The sequence below is a fragment of the Labeo rohita genome, chromosome 16 (genome assembly GCF_022985175.1).
Source record: "Labeo rohita strain BAU-BD-2019 chromosome 16, IGBB_LRoh.1.0, whole genome shotgun sequence".
Lineage (NCBI taxonomy): Eukaryota > Metazoa > Chordata > Actinopteri > Cypriniformes > Cyprinidae > Labeo > Labeo rohita.
In genome coordinates, this window is record NC_066884.1 from 22,957,326 (window position 1) to 22,974,381 (window position 17,056).

At 33.3% G+C, this 17,056-nt stretch overlaps 1 protein-coding gene and 15 non-coding genes across 16 annotated transcripts; 1 reads left to right on the top strand and 15 right to left on the bottom strand.

Annotated features, from left to right (window-relative positions):
* Positions 1-1,113: 1,113 nt before the first annotated feature.
* Positions 1,114-1,167, bottom strand: LOC127179191 (U7 small nuclear RNA). Its single transcript, XR_007829492.1, has one exon. It is a non-coding gene; the product is annotated as a U7 small nuclear RNA (small nuclear RNA).
* A 1,566-nt stretch (positions 1,168-2,733) lies between these two features.
* Positions 2,734-16,495, top strand: tpi1b (triosephosphate isomerase 1b). Its single transcript, XM_051131156.1, has 7 exons — positions 2,734-2,930; positions 4,631-4,754; positions 4,889-4,973; positions 9,147-9,279; positions 9,367-9,452; positions 9,550-9,637; positions 15,857-16,495. The coding sequence occupies exons 1-7, from the start codon at positions 2,819-2,821 to the stop codon at positions 15,973-15,975; spliced, it is 747 nt and encodes a 248-aa protein (XP_050987113.1). The 5' UTR covers positions 2,734-2,818; the 3' UTR covers positions 15,976-16,495.
* LOC127179197 (U7 small nuclear RNA) lies at positions 5,664-5,717 on the bottom strand. Its single transcript, XR_007829497.1, has one exon. It is a non-coding gene; the product is annotated as a U7 small nuclear RNA (small nuclear RNA).
* Positions 6,208-6,262, bottom strand: LOC127179194 (U7 small nuclear RNA). The gene has a single exon (XR_007829494.1). It is a non-coding gene; the product is annotated as a U7 small nuclear RNA (small nuclear RNA).
* LOC127179209 (U7 small nuclear RNA) lies at positions 6,548-6,602 on the bottom strand. Its single transcript, XR_007829508.1, has one exon. It is a non-coding gene; the product is annotated as a U7 small nuclear RNA (small nuclear RNA).
* On the bottom strand, positions 6,901-6,955 carry LOC127179190 (U7 small nuclear RNA). The gene has a single exon (XR_007829491.1). It is a non-coding gene; the product is annotated as a U7 small nuclear RNA (small nuclear RNA).
* LOC127179203 (U7 small nuclear RNA) lies at positions 7,246-7,300 on the bottom strand. The gene has a single exon (XR_007829503.1). It is a non-coding gene; the product is annotated as a U7 small nuclear RNA (small nuclear RNA).
* LOC127179204 (U7 small nuclear RNA) lies at positions 7,590-7,644 on the bottom strand. Its single transcript, XR_007829504.1, has one exon. It is a non-coding gene; the product is annotated as a U7 small nuclear RNA (small nuclear RNA).
* On the bottom strand, positions 7,931-7,985 carry LOC127179198 (U7 small nuclear RNA). The gene has a single exon (XR_007829498.1). It is a non-coding gene; the product is annotated as a U7 small nuclear RNA (small nuclear RNA).
* On the bottom strand, positions 8,277-8,331 carry LOC127179196 (U7 small nuclear RNA). Its single transcript, XR_007829496.1, has one exon. It is a non-coding gene; the product is annotated as a U7 small nuclear RNA (small nuclear RNA).
* Positions 8,643-8,697, bottom strand: LOC127179199 (U7 small nuclear RNA). Its single transcript, XR_007829499.1, has one exon. It is a non-coding gene; the product is annotated as a U7 small nuclear RNA (small nuclear RNA).
* On the bottom strand, positions 11,556-11,609 carry LOC127179202 (U7 small nuclear RNA). Its single transcript, XR_007829502.1, has one exon. It is a non-coding gene; the product is annotated as a U7 small nuclear RNA (small nuclear RNA).
* LOC127179201 (U7 small nuclear RNA) lies at positions 13,043-13,098 on the bottom strand. The gene has a single exon (XR_007829501.1). It is a non-coding gene; the product is annotated as a U7 small nuclear RNA (small nuclear RNA).
* On the bottom strand, positions 13,401-13,455 carry LOC127179193 (U7 small nuclear RNA). Its single transcript, XR_007829493.1, has one exon. It is a non-coding gene; the product is annotated as a U7 small nuclear RNA (small nuclear RNA).
* Positions 13,621-13,676, bottom strand: LOC127179200 (U7 small nuclear RNA). Its single transcript, XR_007829500.1, has one exon. It is a non-coding gene; the product is annotated as a U7 small nuclear RNA (small nuclear RNA).
* LOC127179195 (U7 small nuclear RNA) lies at positions 15,160-15,214 on the bottom strand. The gene has a single exon (XR_007829495.1). It is a non-coding gene; the product is annotated as a U7 small nuclear RNA (small nuclear RNA).
* Positions 16,496-17,056: the final 561 nt, after the last annotated feature.

The window sequence follows — 17,056 nt, forward strand, 5'->3', positions numbered from 1 at the left end:
AGCTGTTTTTAACATAAAAATAATAATACATGTTTTTTGAGCAGCAAAACAGATTAGAATGATTTCTGAAGGATCATGTGACTGGAGTAATGATGCTGAAAATTACATTTTACATTTTAAAACAGTTATTTTAAATAGTAAAGATATTTCAAAATTGTACTGTTTTTTGCTGTGTTTTGGATCAAATAAATGCAGGCTTGATGCGCAAAAGAGACTTCTTTAAAAAAAACATTAAATATCTTACTGTTCAAAAACATTTTACTAGTAGTGTGTATGAAAAATTCTTTATCCATAAATCTGTAAATGGGCATTGAAAAAAAATAGCTTTAGGTCTAAATAGAAATAGGTCACTACGTGTACCCATTAAAAGAAGCATGAAATATGAAAAATGAAAAAAATCTATTCTTCGAATCATTTGTAACAAATATTTTGTATTTGTTTATGGGCTTTCCTTTACTTTTATTTAGTTTTTATTATTATTGTTTTTGCTGTAAACAAACTAAAGTTCTGATTTTTGACATTTTGACAATGAAGATTGCCTTGATATAAATGACATAACAACATCATAATACTGCCCTCTAGTGTTTGTTAAAGCAAACGGGAATCTCACTGTAAAATTTGGCATTCATGTCTATAAAAACATGATTCTGCACTAATCCTGTTGCTCATGCTCTGTATCCTAGAAATTGTTTGTTTCGTTTCCAGGTCAGAGTTTAGCATTTTTTTTTTTTTTTAAAGTTTGGGTATTTAAAAAAAAGTTTTTACATTTTTATTTCAATCCTTAAAGCAGCTGAAAAAAGAGTGCCTTAAACGCTCTAAATTACTCGCAGTATATCGCCTAAACCCTTCACGTTTATGTTATTTGCTTTCATATGTGTCGATATTTATTATTTGTAAGAATTTTGCACGTATGTAACACAATACTACAATTGTATTAAATGCAACAAATTATTATTAACAATACTTCAGCAATAACAACTACGCATATTATGCAATCGATGCACAGCCTACTCAGCATCCCCATTATAAGGTTCATTTCCGTCACAAAAGTTACTTCACGAAACTGATTTCAAATTAATCTCTAAACATGATTATTTTTTTAAACAATGAAAGGTGGGCTTCCTTTTAAAGAAAACCTTCTAGACAAATACTAAAAGAGCAAATTTCCACTATCTGCTGTGCAACTTATTGTAGTCCCTACTTTCGTCAGGCACATCGATTATGGTGACTACAAAATTTGAGTCAAAAGAAGAAATCAGAAAAGCAATTTAAATTGAAACACTTGTTTCATTTATAAATATTTGTGAATTCCACGCAACATTTTTCTTAAAATAAATTAAAAATGATGGAAAACATCTTTATATATTTGACACAGCGAAAAGCATTGTGGGTATGCAAATGTAGTCCCACCTCCAAAACCATCTCTGCCACTAAACTCATGTCGCCCTCCACCGGCCTCTATTAAATATAGCAGATTTGTTTGTGCTATTTCACTTGGGTGTTTCAAGTTATAGATTAATGCAACTGTGCAGTTATGAAAGAAAAATTGTTTAAAAATATTCAGAATTGCCAGTCAGTGTGAACGTGATTCTCTTTCATTTCTGCTAAACACACCGCAGCATATTACAGAAAGCAGTTAAATATTATATTTTTACTATTTTTTTTTTTTAATTTACAGATACACCCAGGGGTACATCATGATAATCATACAATAAATAAATAAATAAATACAATTTAAAGATAGAAATAACGATAAAAGGTAAATGAAGACACTAAAATGTTTACAAATATTGACAAATATCTTTCTTGTTTTAAAAAAATATATATATATATATATATATATATATATATATATATATATACACACCGCAGCATATTACAGAAAGCAGTTAAATATTATATTTTTACTATTTTTTTTAAAATTTACAGATACACCCAGGGGTACATTATGATAATCATACAATAAATAAATAAATAAATACAATTTAAAGATAGAAATAACAATAAAAGGTAAATGAAGACACTAAAATGTTTACAAATATTGACAAATATCTTTCTTGTTTAAAAATATATATATATATATATATATATATATATATATATAATGTACATAATCGGAATCAGAATCAGCTTTATTCGCTGTGTGGTTAATTTGTTATGGTTTTTTAAAGTGCTCCTGGTACATACATACATACATATGAAACATGAGAACAGAAAAATATTTAAATAAATAATAAATGTGTATGAATTTGTAACAGAAGTTTTATGTACAGATTTGTGCATTATTTACTCTATATACAGCTGTATAAATAAAGAGATGCGCATGTATTTACATAATAATATGAAAGAAACATTATAGAAATGAATTGTAGAACACAGGTAATGATTCATGTTTTAGATGTTTACGCTGGAGATGGCATGGGGGGAAAAAATGTTTTTAAGCCTAGATGTTTTAGTGCTCAGGGATCTGTAGTGTCTGCCTGAGGGGAGCAGTGCAAACAGAAGTAATAGAAGTAGCATAACATCATAAGTGAAAAAAAATGAATAAAGCAATAACAAAACACAGCTGAGAGTTGAGCATTATGTGATCCTTAAAAAAATAGAAATGAACCGTTGTGAATTTCACCATGAAGATCAAAGGACATTTATTTTCGCAGGCGTGCTGTCTTGAGCCAATAGCAAGCACCGGGGGGCGGAGCTTACAAGCCAGCCGTATATAAACTCAACCTACTGCATTTCCTCGTTGTCTCTTCAATCGGAGGTTGTCCGTGTGTTTCCCACGCCAAGTAATTTCTGGTGAAAGCAACTCTTTGCAACCATGACTGGTAGGAAGTTTTTCGTCGGTGGCAACTGGAAATTGAACGGCGACAAGAAGAGCATTGCAGAGCTCGCCAATACACTGAATAACGCCAAACTCAACCCAGACACCGGTGCGTATTTCATTCCGTTTCCTCATCACTTGGCACTAGCAAACACAGGCCTTTCAGGGACTGTGCAGCTCACTGCATTGACCCTGAGATGACATTCACGCGGGACTTTTGACAGGTCGCTTCGCGTTTAAACTCATCGTTTAGAGGCTCTTTCTCGTTGTATTTATCAGCTCAGTGTAAATTAGTGTCGTAACCACCTAGATTAATCAGTAACCAGAAAGAAGTGTCCAGCACAAATTGTGTCCTAACATGTGAAGCAGTTTCTTTCATCAATGCAGAGTGGATATAAAGCTATATTCGCTTTACAAACGAGTCGACTTTCGTGTTTTGTGAATGAATGAATGATGCTCTTCCTGTGTCGTGATTCAAGGGTTAAAGCTTGAAACGCCTGTGTGATTTCCAGCACGTAGTCACAGTGTGCGTGTTCAAGGCCTGTCAAATCAAATGACAGGACGATCAATGTGCTCGGTTTATTAACTAAACTGTGCTGTATTAGCTTATGCTATCTTAAAAATAATAATATTTTTTTAAAAAAGAACGATAGTTCGATAGAACGTATTTTTGAGCGATTGCGTTCCACGCGGCTTCTGCTACATTCACTGTGACGTAAATCTGCATCACTGTCCGAGTTTTCCTACGTCTTTATTTGAGAATACAGACAGGTTGATCTGTCAATAGCACAGCAGTGGACTTTGAGTCGGTCAACTCCAAAAATCACGGTGTTTCACTCAAGTGTTGAAACCCGAGAGAAGCGCTTAACGCGCAAAGGTCATGGGTCAGACTGTGAAATCTCGGATTGGCTTTTGCCTTTTTACTTTACTTCATGGCCTCTGCAGTATGCTGTCATATGAGAAACTTTTCCTTTGACCTTTTATCAAGGGGGATGAAGTGCCAGAAATGTGTGCCCTTTACAGTGAGTTTAAATTAGGCTGACCCAAGATAATTTTACAGTATAAATGCCACCTCCAGTGGTAATACAGCAACGCCTTCAAACTTATTTTAACCCTAAAATAAGAAGTGACATGTAATAATAGTCAGGTGTGTTTTTGTAATGGAATAGCTTATTGAACTCTGTTTTGTATCATATTGTTCACATGTGAAGAGGTAAAAACATAGCAGATGTTGTTTGTATGGCCAAAATGTAAGATGAGATCTGAGAGACTGTACTGTAAATCTGATTTTTATATTAGTATAACAGACATATCAGCTGTAACCTAATATCTCCTGGTATTTTGTCTTAGTAAGACACATGCAGTTCAATGATGATTGGAAGATGAACAAATTTATGTTGCTCAAAAGGATGTTGTGTCAGATTTGATACATTTTAACATATTTTGCTTCAGACCATTCATCTTGAAATATCTTGAAATAATATAAAAGTTTTTCTCAACAAAAAAAAAAAAAAAATTAAAATATTAAAATAATTATCCATTTGTCTATACTTCTTTTGCTGCTTTTCAAATAATACTAGAATGTTAGAAGTTCCTTTTTTGACATATATTCACAAAATTATGTCTATCTTGCATTGTTCTCAATCAAAATGTCCTGTCAGCAGTCTGAATGCTTAAATATCTTCTTAATGACATGCATGCAGGGCTTTGCTTGGGTGGTCTGTCTCGTTAAAGAAACACTGCAGTGAGTACAATTCACAGTGATTTTTCCTGTGGTGGTTTAACATGTTTATTTATTTTGTTTCACAGAGGTTGTGTGTGGTGCTCCATCCATCTACCTTGACTATGCCAGGTCCAAGCTGAATCCTAACATTGATGTGGCTGCACAGAACTGCTACAAGGTTGCAAAGGGAGCCTTCACTGGAGAGATCAGGTACATGTCAACCAATTTACAGTCCTGAAAAATAGTAACATATAAACAAATAAGTAATTAAAATATATTTATTTCAATTAATTCACATTTTTACTCATAAATATCGCTATAAATAATTTGTCTTATTCTTTCAGCCCTGCGATGATTAAGGACTGTGGCGTAAACTGGGTTATTCTGGGACACTCTGAGAGACGCCATGTGTTTGGAGAGAGTGATGAGGTAACTTTATGCATTAGACGAAAATTTCATTATAGAATAAATAAGCAGCTGTTGTAGACTGAATATAGTCCTCTGTGTTTTATGTTTTAAGATTTTAATTTTTTTCACACATTTCATTATTTAAAAACATATTAAGTTAATTTAATCATGCATTCATTATTTCAATATGCTTAATGTCTGTATAATGTGTTGACCCTGGAAAAAGTTACACTGAAACTGTTTTACTGCCCTCTAGTGTGTAGATTGATTTACAGCAGTTGTACTGTTCTGTGCATGTAAATTATCAACTGCATACTGAGTGCTTGTAGTTGCATCATCAATCTTTCTAAAGCCAATCTATTCTAAAACCAAAATTTTTAGACACATTATCTGTAATATTACTAAAAACTGAAATTTTCAATTAAGCTTTTTGCAGTGAATTCCACCCATCCTTTTGAGTGAGTATCTCACTCATGGTAACTGAAGTAACTCTACGGTGCATAGAAGTTTAACATAAAATGTATTATGCAAATTTGAACACATCCCCAATAATGTCGTTGCAAAATAGGCATGCTGTTTTTGGACAAGCATGTTTACATAAGAAAAAAGATAAAATAACACCACACATAAAGCCATGACACTATTTTGTCATAAATTATCAAGTTAAAAATTAATCAAAAACGTTAGCATATCTTTTTTCAACAGTTTTGAAAGGGCTTCCTTTTAAAGGAAACCTACTGGACAAATACCAAAAGAGCAATTTTTCAGTTAAACCTTTTGCAGCGAATACCACCCCTCCTTTTGAGTGAGTATCTCACTTATGGTAACTGAAGTAAATCGAAGGTGTATAGAAATTTAACATGTAAAACGTATTATGCAAATTTGAACACATCCCCAATAATGCCATTGCATATAGGCATGCTGTTTTTGGACAAACATGTTTACATAAGCAAAGAGATAAAATAACACCGCACATAAAACAGACAATTTTTTTGTGTGCGGTGTTAAAAATCTCACTTATGGTAACTGAAGTAAGTCTACGGTGTATAGAAGTTTAATACGTAAAATGCATTATGCAAATTTGAACACATCCCCAATAATGTAGCTGCTAATTAGGGATGCTGTTTTTGGACAAGCATGTTTACATAAGCAAAGAGATAACATAACACCACACATAAAGCTATGACAATATTTTGTCATACATTATCAAACTAAACGGAAGTATTTCAGCATATCTTTTTTTTAACAGTTTTGAAAGGGCTTCCTTTTAAAGGAAACCTACTGGACAAATACCAAAAGAGCAAATTTTCAACTAAGTCTTTTGCAGTGAATACCACCCATCATTTTGAGTGAGTATCTCACTCATGGTAACTGAAGTAAATCTAAGGTGTATAGAACATAACATGTAAATGTATTATGCAAATTTGAACACATCCCCAATAATGTCATTGCTTGTAAGCATGCTGTTTTTGGACAAGCATTAATACATAAAGAGATAAAATAACTCCACATAAAGCTATGACAATTTTTTGTCTCAAATTACCAAGATAAAAATTAAACAAAAATGTTAGCATATCTTCTTTTAACAGAGTTGAAAGGGCTTCCTTTTAAAGGAAACCTACTGGACAAATACTAAAAGAGCAAATTTTCAACTAAGTCTTTTGCAGTGAATACCACCCCTCCTTTTGAGTGAGTATCTCACTCATGGTAACTGAAGTAAATCTAAGGTGTATAGAAATTTAACATGTAAAATGTATTGTGCAAATTTGAACACATCCCCAATAGTGTCATTGCTTATAGGCATGCTGTTTTTGGACAAGCATTATTACATAAGCAAAGAGATAAAATAACACCACACATAAAGCTATGACAATTTTTTTTTGTCATAAATTGTCAAGATAAAAATTAAACAAAAATGTTGGCATATCTTTTTTTTTAACAGTTTTGAAAAGGCTTTCTTTTAAAGAAAACCTACTAGACAAATACTAAAAGAGCAAATTTTCCACTATGTCATATGCAGTGAATCACACCCATCATTTTGAGTGAGTATCTCACTCATGGTAACTGAAGTAAGTGTAAGGTGTATAGAAATTTAGTATGTAAAATGCATTATGCAAATTTGAACACATCTCCAATAATGTCATTGCTAATTAGGCATGCAGTTTTTGGACAAGCATGTTTACATAAGCAAAGAGATAACATAACACCACACATAAAACTATGACAATATTTTGTCATACATTATCAAATTAAACAGAAGTATTTCTGCATATCTTTTTTTTAACAGTTTTGAAATGGCTTCCTTTTAAAGGAAACTTACTGGACAAATACTAAAAGAGCAAATTCTCCACTAAGCCATACACAGTGAATCACACCCATCCTTTTGAGTGAGTGTCTCACTTATGGTAACTCAAGTAAGTCTACGGTGTATAGAAGGTTAATACGTAAAATGCATTATGCAAATTTGAACACATCCCCAGTAATGTCGCTGCTAATTAGGGATGCTGTTTTTGGACAAGCATGTTTATGTAAGCAAAGAGGTAACATAACACCACACATAAAGCTATAACAATATTTTGTCATACATTATCAAACTAAACAGAAGTATTTCAGCATATCTTTTTTTAACAGAGTTGAAAGGGCTTCTTTTCAAAGAAAACCTACTGGACAAATACAAAAAGAGCAAATTTTCAACTAAGTCTTTTGCAGTGAATACCACCCATCCTTTTGAGTGAGTATCTCACTCATGGTAACTGAAGTAAATCTAAGGTGTATAGAACATAACATGTAAATGTATTATGCAAATTTGAACACATCCCCAATAATGTCATTGCTTGTAAACATGCTGTTTTTGGACAAGCATTAATACATAAAGAGATAAAATAACTCCACATAAAGCTATAACAATTTTTTTGTCTTATATTACCAAGATAAAAATTAAACAAAAATGTTAGCATATCTTTTTTTAACAGTTTTGAAAGGGCTTCCTTTTAAAGGAAACCTACTGGACAAATACAAAAAGAGCAAATTTTCCGCTAAGCCATGCACAGTGAATCACACCCATCCTTTTGAGTGAGTGTCTCACTCATGGTAACTGAAGTAAGTCTACGGTGCATAGAAGTTTATTACGTAAAATGCATTATGCAAATTTGAACACACCCCCAATAATGTCGCTGCTAATTAGGGATGCTGTTTTTGGACAAACATATTTACATAAGCAAAGAAAATAAAATAACACCACACATAGAGCTATGATAATATTTTGTCATACATTATCAAATTAAACAGAAGTATTTCTGCATGTCTTTTTTTTAACAGTTTTGAAAGGGCTTCCTTTTAAAAGAAACCTACTGGACAAATACTAAAAGAGCAAATTTTCCACTAAACCTTACACAGTGAATCACACCCATCATTTTCAGTGAGTGTCTCACTTATGGTAACTGAAGTAACTCTACGGTGTATAGAAGTTTAATACGTAAAATGCATTATGCAAATTTGAACACATCCCCAGTAATGTCGCTGCTAATTAGGGATGCTGTTTTTGGACAAGCATGTTTATATAAGCAAAGAGATAACATAACACCACACATAAAACTATGACAATATTTTATCATATATGTTTTAGAATTAAAAAATAAATTCTAATTCTAAAAAAATATTTCAGCATATCTTTTTTTTTAACAGTCTTGAAAGGGCTTCCTTTTAAAAGAAACCTACTAGACAAATACTAAAAGAACAAATTTTCAGTTAAAAATTATGCAGTGAACCTCTTCCATTATTTTGAAAGGGTACCTCACTGGTGGTGACTCAGTCTTGCATTAGTACACCATTTGACCCAACTGAAACCCATGATGGGTATGCAGCCCAATGCTGCCACAGTTTATGAACAAACATGAGATAGAAGTAGCACTATTGAGGTTTGAGGTTGATTTCTTATCATTTTTAGTAGATTTATTGTGGTAACATCATTTTAACAGGAAAATTACAAAGACATTATTGTGATTTAATGTTATTACTTAAGTGAATAAAATATCAAAACGACTAGGGTTATGCAAATTTGGCAAGTTTAAAAATAAAACGCATGTTTGGGTATAAACGCATATAACAGTATTACATAATGATCATCAGTCACTATTTCTCTTAATAAATCATGCTTTCTCTGTTCTCACTTTTTGGATTTATTTTTCTTAATAGTTGATTGGCCAGAAGGTCGCTCATGCTCTTGAGAGCGGTTTGGGGGTGATCGCCTGTATTGGTGAGAAGCTGGATGAGAGAGAGGCCGGAATCACAGAGAAAGTTGTTTTTGAACAGACCAAGTTCATTGCAGGTAGCTTTCAATTTAGTGAAGCCTATATGTGTATATATTAATTAAACATTTGTTGTATTTGATATAAGACTGTATCATCTCTTTTAGATAACGTGAAGGACTGGAGCAAAGTGGTCCTTGCTTATGAGCCTGTGTGGGCCATCGGCACTGGAAAAACCGCATCACCCCAGCAGGTAGAGACGAGCCGTCTGAACTAAAACATGGCTTTTTAAACATGTTCCCAAGTTTCATATCTCTCAGTGAAACAATCTGTGTCTATCATTCTTACAGGCTCAGGAGGTGCATGACAAACTCAGGCAGTGGGTGAAAGCTAACGTCTCAGAGGCTGTTGCTAACTCTGTCAGGATCATTTATGGAGGTCAGTTTTTTTCACAGTTTTAAAAATGCACATATTTATTGCATAGCTTGTTTTTAAAGAAAACCTGCTGGACAAATACTAAAACAGCAATTTTCTAATAGCACACCGTTAGTAAAGTCTCTCATCACTTTCAGTAGGTACATCAGTCATGGTAACTAAACTAAGTAAACATTTTTCTAACTTAACCAAATTTTGCTTGATTAAATTATATATTGGCTAAACAAGTTAAATCAAATTGGTAACAATTGCATAAGTATCTAAAACTTACTTTTGAAAGGCATTGTGCGAATACGCATTTAGACACACCTCTTTTAATGTTGTCACTGCCCACCTGATGCTTATTCAAAATAAGGAACGTGTAAAAATGTATAGAAATTAAGAATTTGCATACACATGCTAGTGTTAGTTTTGTGTGTTACTGTAAACACTGGCAAGCCAGTGATTACTGTATGGTTGCTTTGGGAAGATTTACCATTCATGCTTGTCTATATTAGCTACAGTATGTTTATATAAAAACATTATGTATAGATTTATTATAGCCATACCACACAACTACATAAACACACATCAAAGAAGTCCACTTCCAAAACAAAGATTTTGATTGCAGTCATGCCACCTCTGAGCCTCATTAAACATATGAAAATACACCTAGACAAAATTCACCTGTAAATCGTTTTAAAGAAGTCCACTTCCAAAACAAAGATTCACATATAATGTACTCACCCCCTTGTCATCCAAGATGTTCATGTCTTTCTTCAGTCGTAAAGAAATTTCAGCATTTTTCTCCATATAATGGACTGATATGGTGCCCCAAGTTTGAACTTCCAAAATGCAGTTTAAATGCAGCTTCAAACGATCACAAATGCGGTTGTTGTCCCAGCCGAGAAAGAAGGGTCTTATCTAGCGTAATGATCGGTTATTTTCATAAAAATAATACAATTTATATACTTTTTTTAATGTCAAACGCTCGTCTTGTCTTACTCTGCCTGAACTGTTTTTTTTTTCTGGTTCATGACAGTTAGGGTATGTCGAAAAACTCCCATCTCATGTTCTCCTTCAACTTAAAAATCACCCTATATCGCTGTTTTACCTTTTTTGTTGAGGGTGTTTGATCTTCTTTGCATGTTCACTTTGCAAAGACTGGGTCGGTACTTCTGCAGTGATGTAGGATGATTTTGAAATGATTTTTGAAGTTGAGGGAGAAAATACAATCAGAGTTTTTCGACATACCCTAACTGTCTTGAGTCAGAATGCACAGAGTTCAGGGAGAGTAAGATAAGACAAGCGTTAAAATAACTGACTGCTTCACTAGATAAGACCCTTCTTCCTCAGCTGGAATCATTTACAACTGCATTTGGGATCGTTTGAAGCTGCATTTAAACTGCATTTTGGAAGTTCAAACTTGGGGCACCATATCAGTCCATTATATGGAGAAAAATCCTGAAATGTGTTCCTCAAAAAACAATTTCTTTACGATTGAAGAAAGAAAGACATGAACATCTTGGATGACAAGGGGGTGAGTACATTATCTGTGAATCTTTGTTTTGGAAGTGGACTTCTCCTTTAAGTACTACTTTTCCTTTTTTATTATACATTTATACATATTAAAATGTGTACAATTTTATAAAACTCATCTGAGATTAGTTAAAAACTATAAACACTGGTTCATGGGTTCACAGAGTCCACCCCTATTGGGTAACTATTAAAATTTCAAAACGTTTCAGAACCGTTATGATGTAACAAAGCCTCATGTGACTTTAGCACACTTCAAAACAAATGATTTGCAAAGGTTTTAAAGATTGCTTCCAAAGCACCCATCATTGTTTTCTACAAACAATAAATACTGTAACTAAGTACTAATGTGTTTAAATGATAGTTGTTCTAAGCAAAGATCTTTTTCTTTTTTTAAACCAAATAAAGGGGTTTCATTTTAAAGGAAACCTACTAGACAAATACTAAAAGAGTGAATTTCCAATTGCTCTTGTGTAGTGAATCCCACCCATCACTTTAAGTGAGTATCTCACTCATGGTGACTGAAACGGACCTAAGGTCAGTGGAAGTTTAACATGTGAATGTATTATTATGCAAATTCAACCATTCCCCAATGGCGTCACCCATTACTAATCAGGACAGGTTTCTGGACAAGCGTGTTTTCAGTGTCACATAAACAATCACAAAATAACACAACTTGAGCTATAATGTTATTTTGATACAACACAAGTTATGATAATATGGTAAGAAATCTTTCTTTCAGCAAGGTTGAATAAGAGTTTTGTTGTTGTTGTTTTTTTTTTTTTTTTTGTTAATCTACTAGACAAATACTAAAAGACTAAATTTTCAACTCATTTATGTTTAGTGAACCTCTCCCATCACTGTGAGTAAGTATCTTACTCATGGTAAGTAAAGCAAACAATGCAAATGGAAGTTAAACATGATGTGCACTATTATGCAAACTTGAACACAGCCCTAGTGATGTCACCTGTAACTAGTCAGGTATACTGTGTTTAAGTTAGCACATAAACAATAGATTAAAATATCACCACATGTAGAACTCTAATATAATTTTACCCTATAGGGTCAAGCTCAATGCTTTTGAATTATTCCAAAACATATTTCTGTAGGACTTCCTTTTAAAATAAACCAACAAACACTAAAAGAGAAAATCTCTAATTTGTAATTGTGTGGTAAACCTCTCATATCAGTGTGAGTGAGTATCTCATTCATGGTGACTGAAGCAATTATTGTCATATTGAAATCTATTGGCCAGCATGACAAATACTGCAGCAGTATTACAGTATGAAGTCTGAAGTCATTTTCAATATAATTGATCATTGAGACAAGCTGGCAGCAACTGCGTTTGTATGAACTAGTGAGACTGTTGTATGATACTAAAGACTTGAAACTAGTAAGCCATATGCACGATGTTGATTATTAAAAAACATCTGACTGCTGAATACATTAGAATCATGCATCTTAGCAATGCATGTTACTAATCAAAAATTAGTTCTAATACATTTACAGTAAGAAATTTACAAAATATCTTGATGGAACATGATTTTTGTGGCATAAAAGAAAAATTGATAATTTTGACCCATACAATGTATTGTTGGCTATTGCTAAGATTTGGGGGGGGCCTTTTGCCTTTATTGTGATAGGACAGATCATTAGCTGACAGGAAGCGAAGTGGGAGAAAGAGAAGGGGGTGGGATTGGGAAAGGTCCTCGAGCCAAGATTTGAACTCGAGACACCCGTAGCACAACGGCACAGTATGTCGACATTGCCCACAAGATTATTAGCACCAACAGTAGATGTTTGTGGAACTTAGAATTGTTTAAAATAAATATTCATTTTCTGTTATAAAAAGCTATTTCAATATAAATTCTTTCATTTTTGTAACAGTCATGAAAGGGTTTCCTTTTAAAGGAAACCTACTGGACAAATACTAAAAGAGTGAATTTCTAAGTTAACCCCTGTGTAGTGAATCCAACCCATTAATTTAAGTAAGTATCTCACTCATGGTGACTGAAACAGACTTAAGGTCAACAGAAGTTTAACATGTGAAGTGTATTATTACGCAAATTGAAACATTATCCAATTATGTCACCCACTACTAATCAGACATATGGTTTCTAGACAATCATGTTTTCAACGTCATGTAAACAATCACAAAATAACACAACTTATAGAGCTATGTTATTTCAATACAAAACATTAAGCTCAAGCTTTTAAAATATGGCAAGCGTCTGTTTTTAAAAAAATCTGAATGGGCTTCCTTTTATAGGAAACCTACTGGACAAATACTAAAAGAGCATATTTTCATTTAATTATCATTCAGTGAACCTCTCCCATCACTGTGAGTATGCTGTGTTTATGTTGGTGCATATTCAACAGAGTAAAGTAACACTACATGTAGAGCTACAATAATATAAATTGTCAAGTCTATGCTTTTAAAATATTTCAAGATCTTTTTTTAACAGCTTTGAAAGGACTTCCTTTTAAAGGAAGCCTACTAGACAAATACTAAAAGAGCAAATTTCTAATTGTTAGTTGTGTGGTAAACCTCTCCTATCATTGCGAGTGAGCATCTCATTCGTGGTAACTGAGCATTTATTTATATGAATATCTATATATAACTATCAGCCAACAAGGTAAACACTGCAACAATTTTACGGTCCTCACGTCAATTGCAATACATTCAATGTATTGTTTGTATGAAACTAGAGAGTGAGACTGTAGTATGATACAAAAGACAAACTAGCAAGGGAGATTGGTCGATGGTGAATATTAAGGAACATCAGACCAGTGTTCGAATTGTGTCAAAGCTCTTGGGGGGTCCCCCACCACCACCATCACCATAGAAATAAATACAAAAAAATAAAACCTTATATAAATATGATTCATGTTTTTGTCTTGTCCTTGTCATCATTGAGAAAATCGAATTCTAATCGAGTGTGCGATATTGACAAAAAAATGATATCTCAATATTTTCTGAAATTTTCATAATCAGGCTAAATTTTGCACTGCAAGGCTGCCATGGACAGTTGACTCCTAAAGTTTTGGATATTATTCAAATTCAGTGTGGTCAGTTCATGGCAGTGACTGAAATGAACTTTTTCCAACAAGTTTAAAGTGAGATTTACCTTTTATGGGCACTGTTTAATCCAGGACGTAAATGCATTTAACCTGCAGTTACAAATGCATGAATAATGTTTTTATATTTTAATCCTAAAATGTTGAATGCTGATTTTTGAAATTATTAAAAACAAATGAAAATGTACTTATTGTAAATTAAAATCACCAGTAGGTGGCAGTAAGTCACTGTTAATAAGCGAGTCATTGCGAATCGAATTGTTTCGTTTAAGTTTCATTTTTACAAGTTTCATGTTTGAAGTATTATAGTTTTATTGAAAAACCAGGGGACACCCCCCATGCATATATATATATATATATATATATATATATATATATATATATATATATATATATATATATATATATATATATATATTTTTTTTTTTTTTTTTTGGGGTGTTATGGGGGGTCCTGTAATGCTTATGGGAGGTCCCCCCCTCAATTTGAACGCTGCATCAGACTGTTGGATGCAATTAGAACCAAGCATTTCAAAAAAGCCTGTAAACAGAAACACAACTTTGTTATCCACCTTATTTTTCAATGCGGAAGTAAGCCATTTTCTGCGACTGCGAGACTTTCGGTTTATAAGCCGCCGTAGGGAAACAAGAAGAAGAAGAATAACAAAGCATAGTAAACCGCAAAACTGTTTTGCACTACAAAACAGTGTGTTCGTAATTAAGATAATACACTGAAATAATATGGTAAGACACACCAGTTTGCAGCATCAAGCAGCAAAATGAACTGTTTTGTACAGCTAAAAATAGCTGGAAGCAAATGACACTGGAAGCTAAACACTACATTTACAAATAGAAAAAGCAAGGTGGATAATATATGAACTTTTAGCTTTTAAATCACTTAAACACAAAAGACTTTCTTTTTAACAGTTATGAATGGGTTTCTTTTTAAAGAAAACCTGCTAGACAAATACTAAAAGAGCAAATTTTTAGTCTAGTTTTTGTGCAGTGAACCTCTCCCATCATTTTCAGTGAGTATCTCACTCATGGTGACTGAAACGAAAAAAGTACAGTAACGTTTGTACAAACTGATGGTTGTGAAAGTGTTGTACAAGGCATTATGGGCACATCTAATGCTTTCAATCCTGATCCACTACCCACACTGTTCCAAAAAACTTTTAAGACTTCAATTAGAATAGTTTTAGGACATACATTTTTCTGTTTTCAACCTTTCAAAAGTAATCTACTAGACAAACACTAAAGAGACAATTTCTGAGTAGCGATGGTTCAGTCAACATCTCCTATGGCTTTGAGTAGATACCTCACTGGTGGTGACTGAAACACATGTAAACCTGAAAGGCATTATGTGTATGCAAATCAGGCATCTAATTTAATGGCTCATGCATTCATAATACATACACTCCAATGTGATACCTGAGTAGTTTATTGCTGTAAACAACTGGTGAAGTTGCTTACATTGGAGCTCTTAGGAAGGAATTTGCTTGACTTTTCTAAAGATTTAGAGACGTTTTCCAATCAACAGCAGATCCAAATATCATCAACAATTCAAATATTTGTGTGCTGCTCTTTATATATAAAAATGAAATGTATTTTATGCTCCACCATTTTTTAGGATCTGTCACTGGAGGGACCTGCAAGGAGCTTGCTTCTCAGAAAGACGTGGACGGCTTCCTGGTGGGCGGCGCTTCCTTGAAACCAGAGTTTATCGACATTATTAATGCAAAAGCATAAAGATATGAAACCATCATCTTACCTAAACCCTAAGGCTTAGGTCTGCTCCCAAATCCTGCTCTTCTTTAGAAAGTGTTGTTGTGGTTTTGTTGCTGTTGTCTCATTTTTGATGTTTTTTGTATTATTATAAAGGGACAGATTGACAAAACACTCAAGAGTTTTATTCCACTGAAATGTGCAACCTGAGTGTGTTACAAACCCTCACACTAGTGTAGTGAACTACAGGACTGTAATGAGAACCATCATGGGGCTTAGAGCCCACGCCTTTACTTGAATAATGTTTACCAACATTCTCATCTTCACAGTGTCAAAAATCTAGGATGAAGTCAATCAACCTCAGTGTGCTTTTAATTCAAGTAAAACTACTTTCCATGAATGTGGTTGTCCTGATGTTTTCCTGTCCCGCAAAGAGAGTCTCTCTGAGTGGCCTATCCTGAAGGTGCTCATATGTAATAACAATGTCATTTGGTATAAAGTATAAGACAGAAATATTCTAATAAATGTTTCAGACCTAATTTTACTGTTGTCTCCATTTATCATTTTGTCAGTTCGCTTTTTGCAATCTACAACACAAACACGTAACATTCACTTTTGAATGTCTCATGCTCACCAAAGCTGCATTTATCTGATCAAATATATTGTTTTTCAAAAATATTACAATTCAAAATAACTTACCTATTTTAAAATCAGAAGCTTTTCTTCCGAGTGAGGCAGTGTGTCCTCAAAATATTGGATGAGAAAAAAATTCATAGTACAAAAATTAACGGCAACATTACAAAAACGTTGAACCAATTTGTTACACTAAAAATAAGAATTTTTAGAATACATGAACTGTGGAAGTTTTTAGTGAGTAATCAGCTCTGTGACCAATATTTACCCCTTTGACCCAGAAAATTCAAAAATGGTTAAAAGGTAACTATTAAAAAAAATAGCTGAACACATGCTAACAAATAAAATGCGTTGTTACCGTAAATTGTTACTGCCTTATTACTCAATAACTTGATAAGACTCATACTTGGCTTTAATAAATAGAAAATTGATCACATTGTTAATATAAAAACAGCCTTACGAAAATTAACCA

What these genes read in the sequence shown, in the direction of transcription:
- tpi1b (XM_051131156.1), top strand. Translation starts at nt 2,819, where the DNA reads ATGACTGGTAGGAAGTTTTTCGTCGGTGGCAACTGGAAATTGAACGGC. An exon ending in ACAGACCAAGTTCATTGCAG is followed by an intron (nt 9,280 to 9,366) that starts GTAGCTTTCAAT and finishes CATCTCTTTTAG; the next exon opens with ATAACGTGAAGGACTGGAGC. An exon ending in TGTCAGGATCATTTATGGAG is followed by an intron (nt 9,638 to 15,856) that starts GTCAGTTTTTTT and finishes ACCATTTTTTAG; the next exon opens with GATCTGTCACTGGAGGGACC.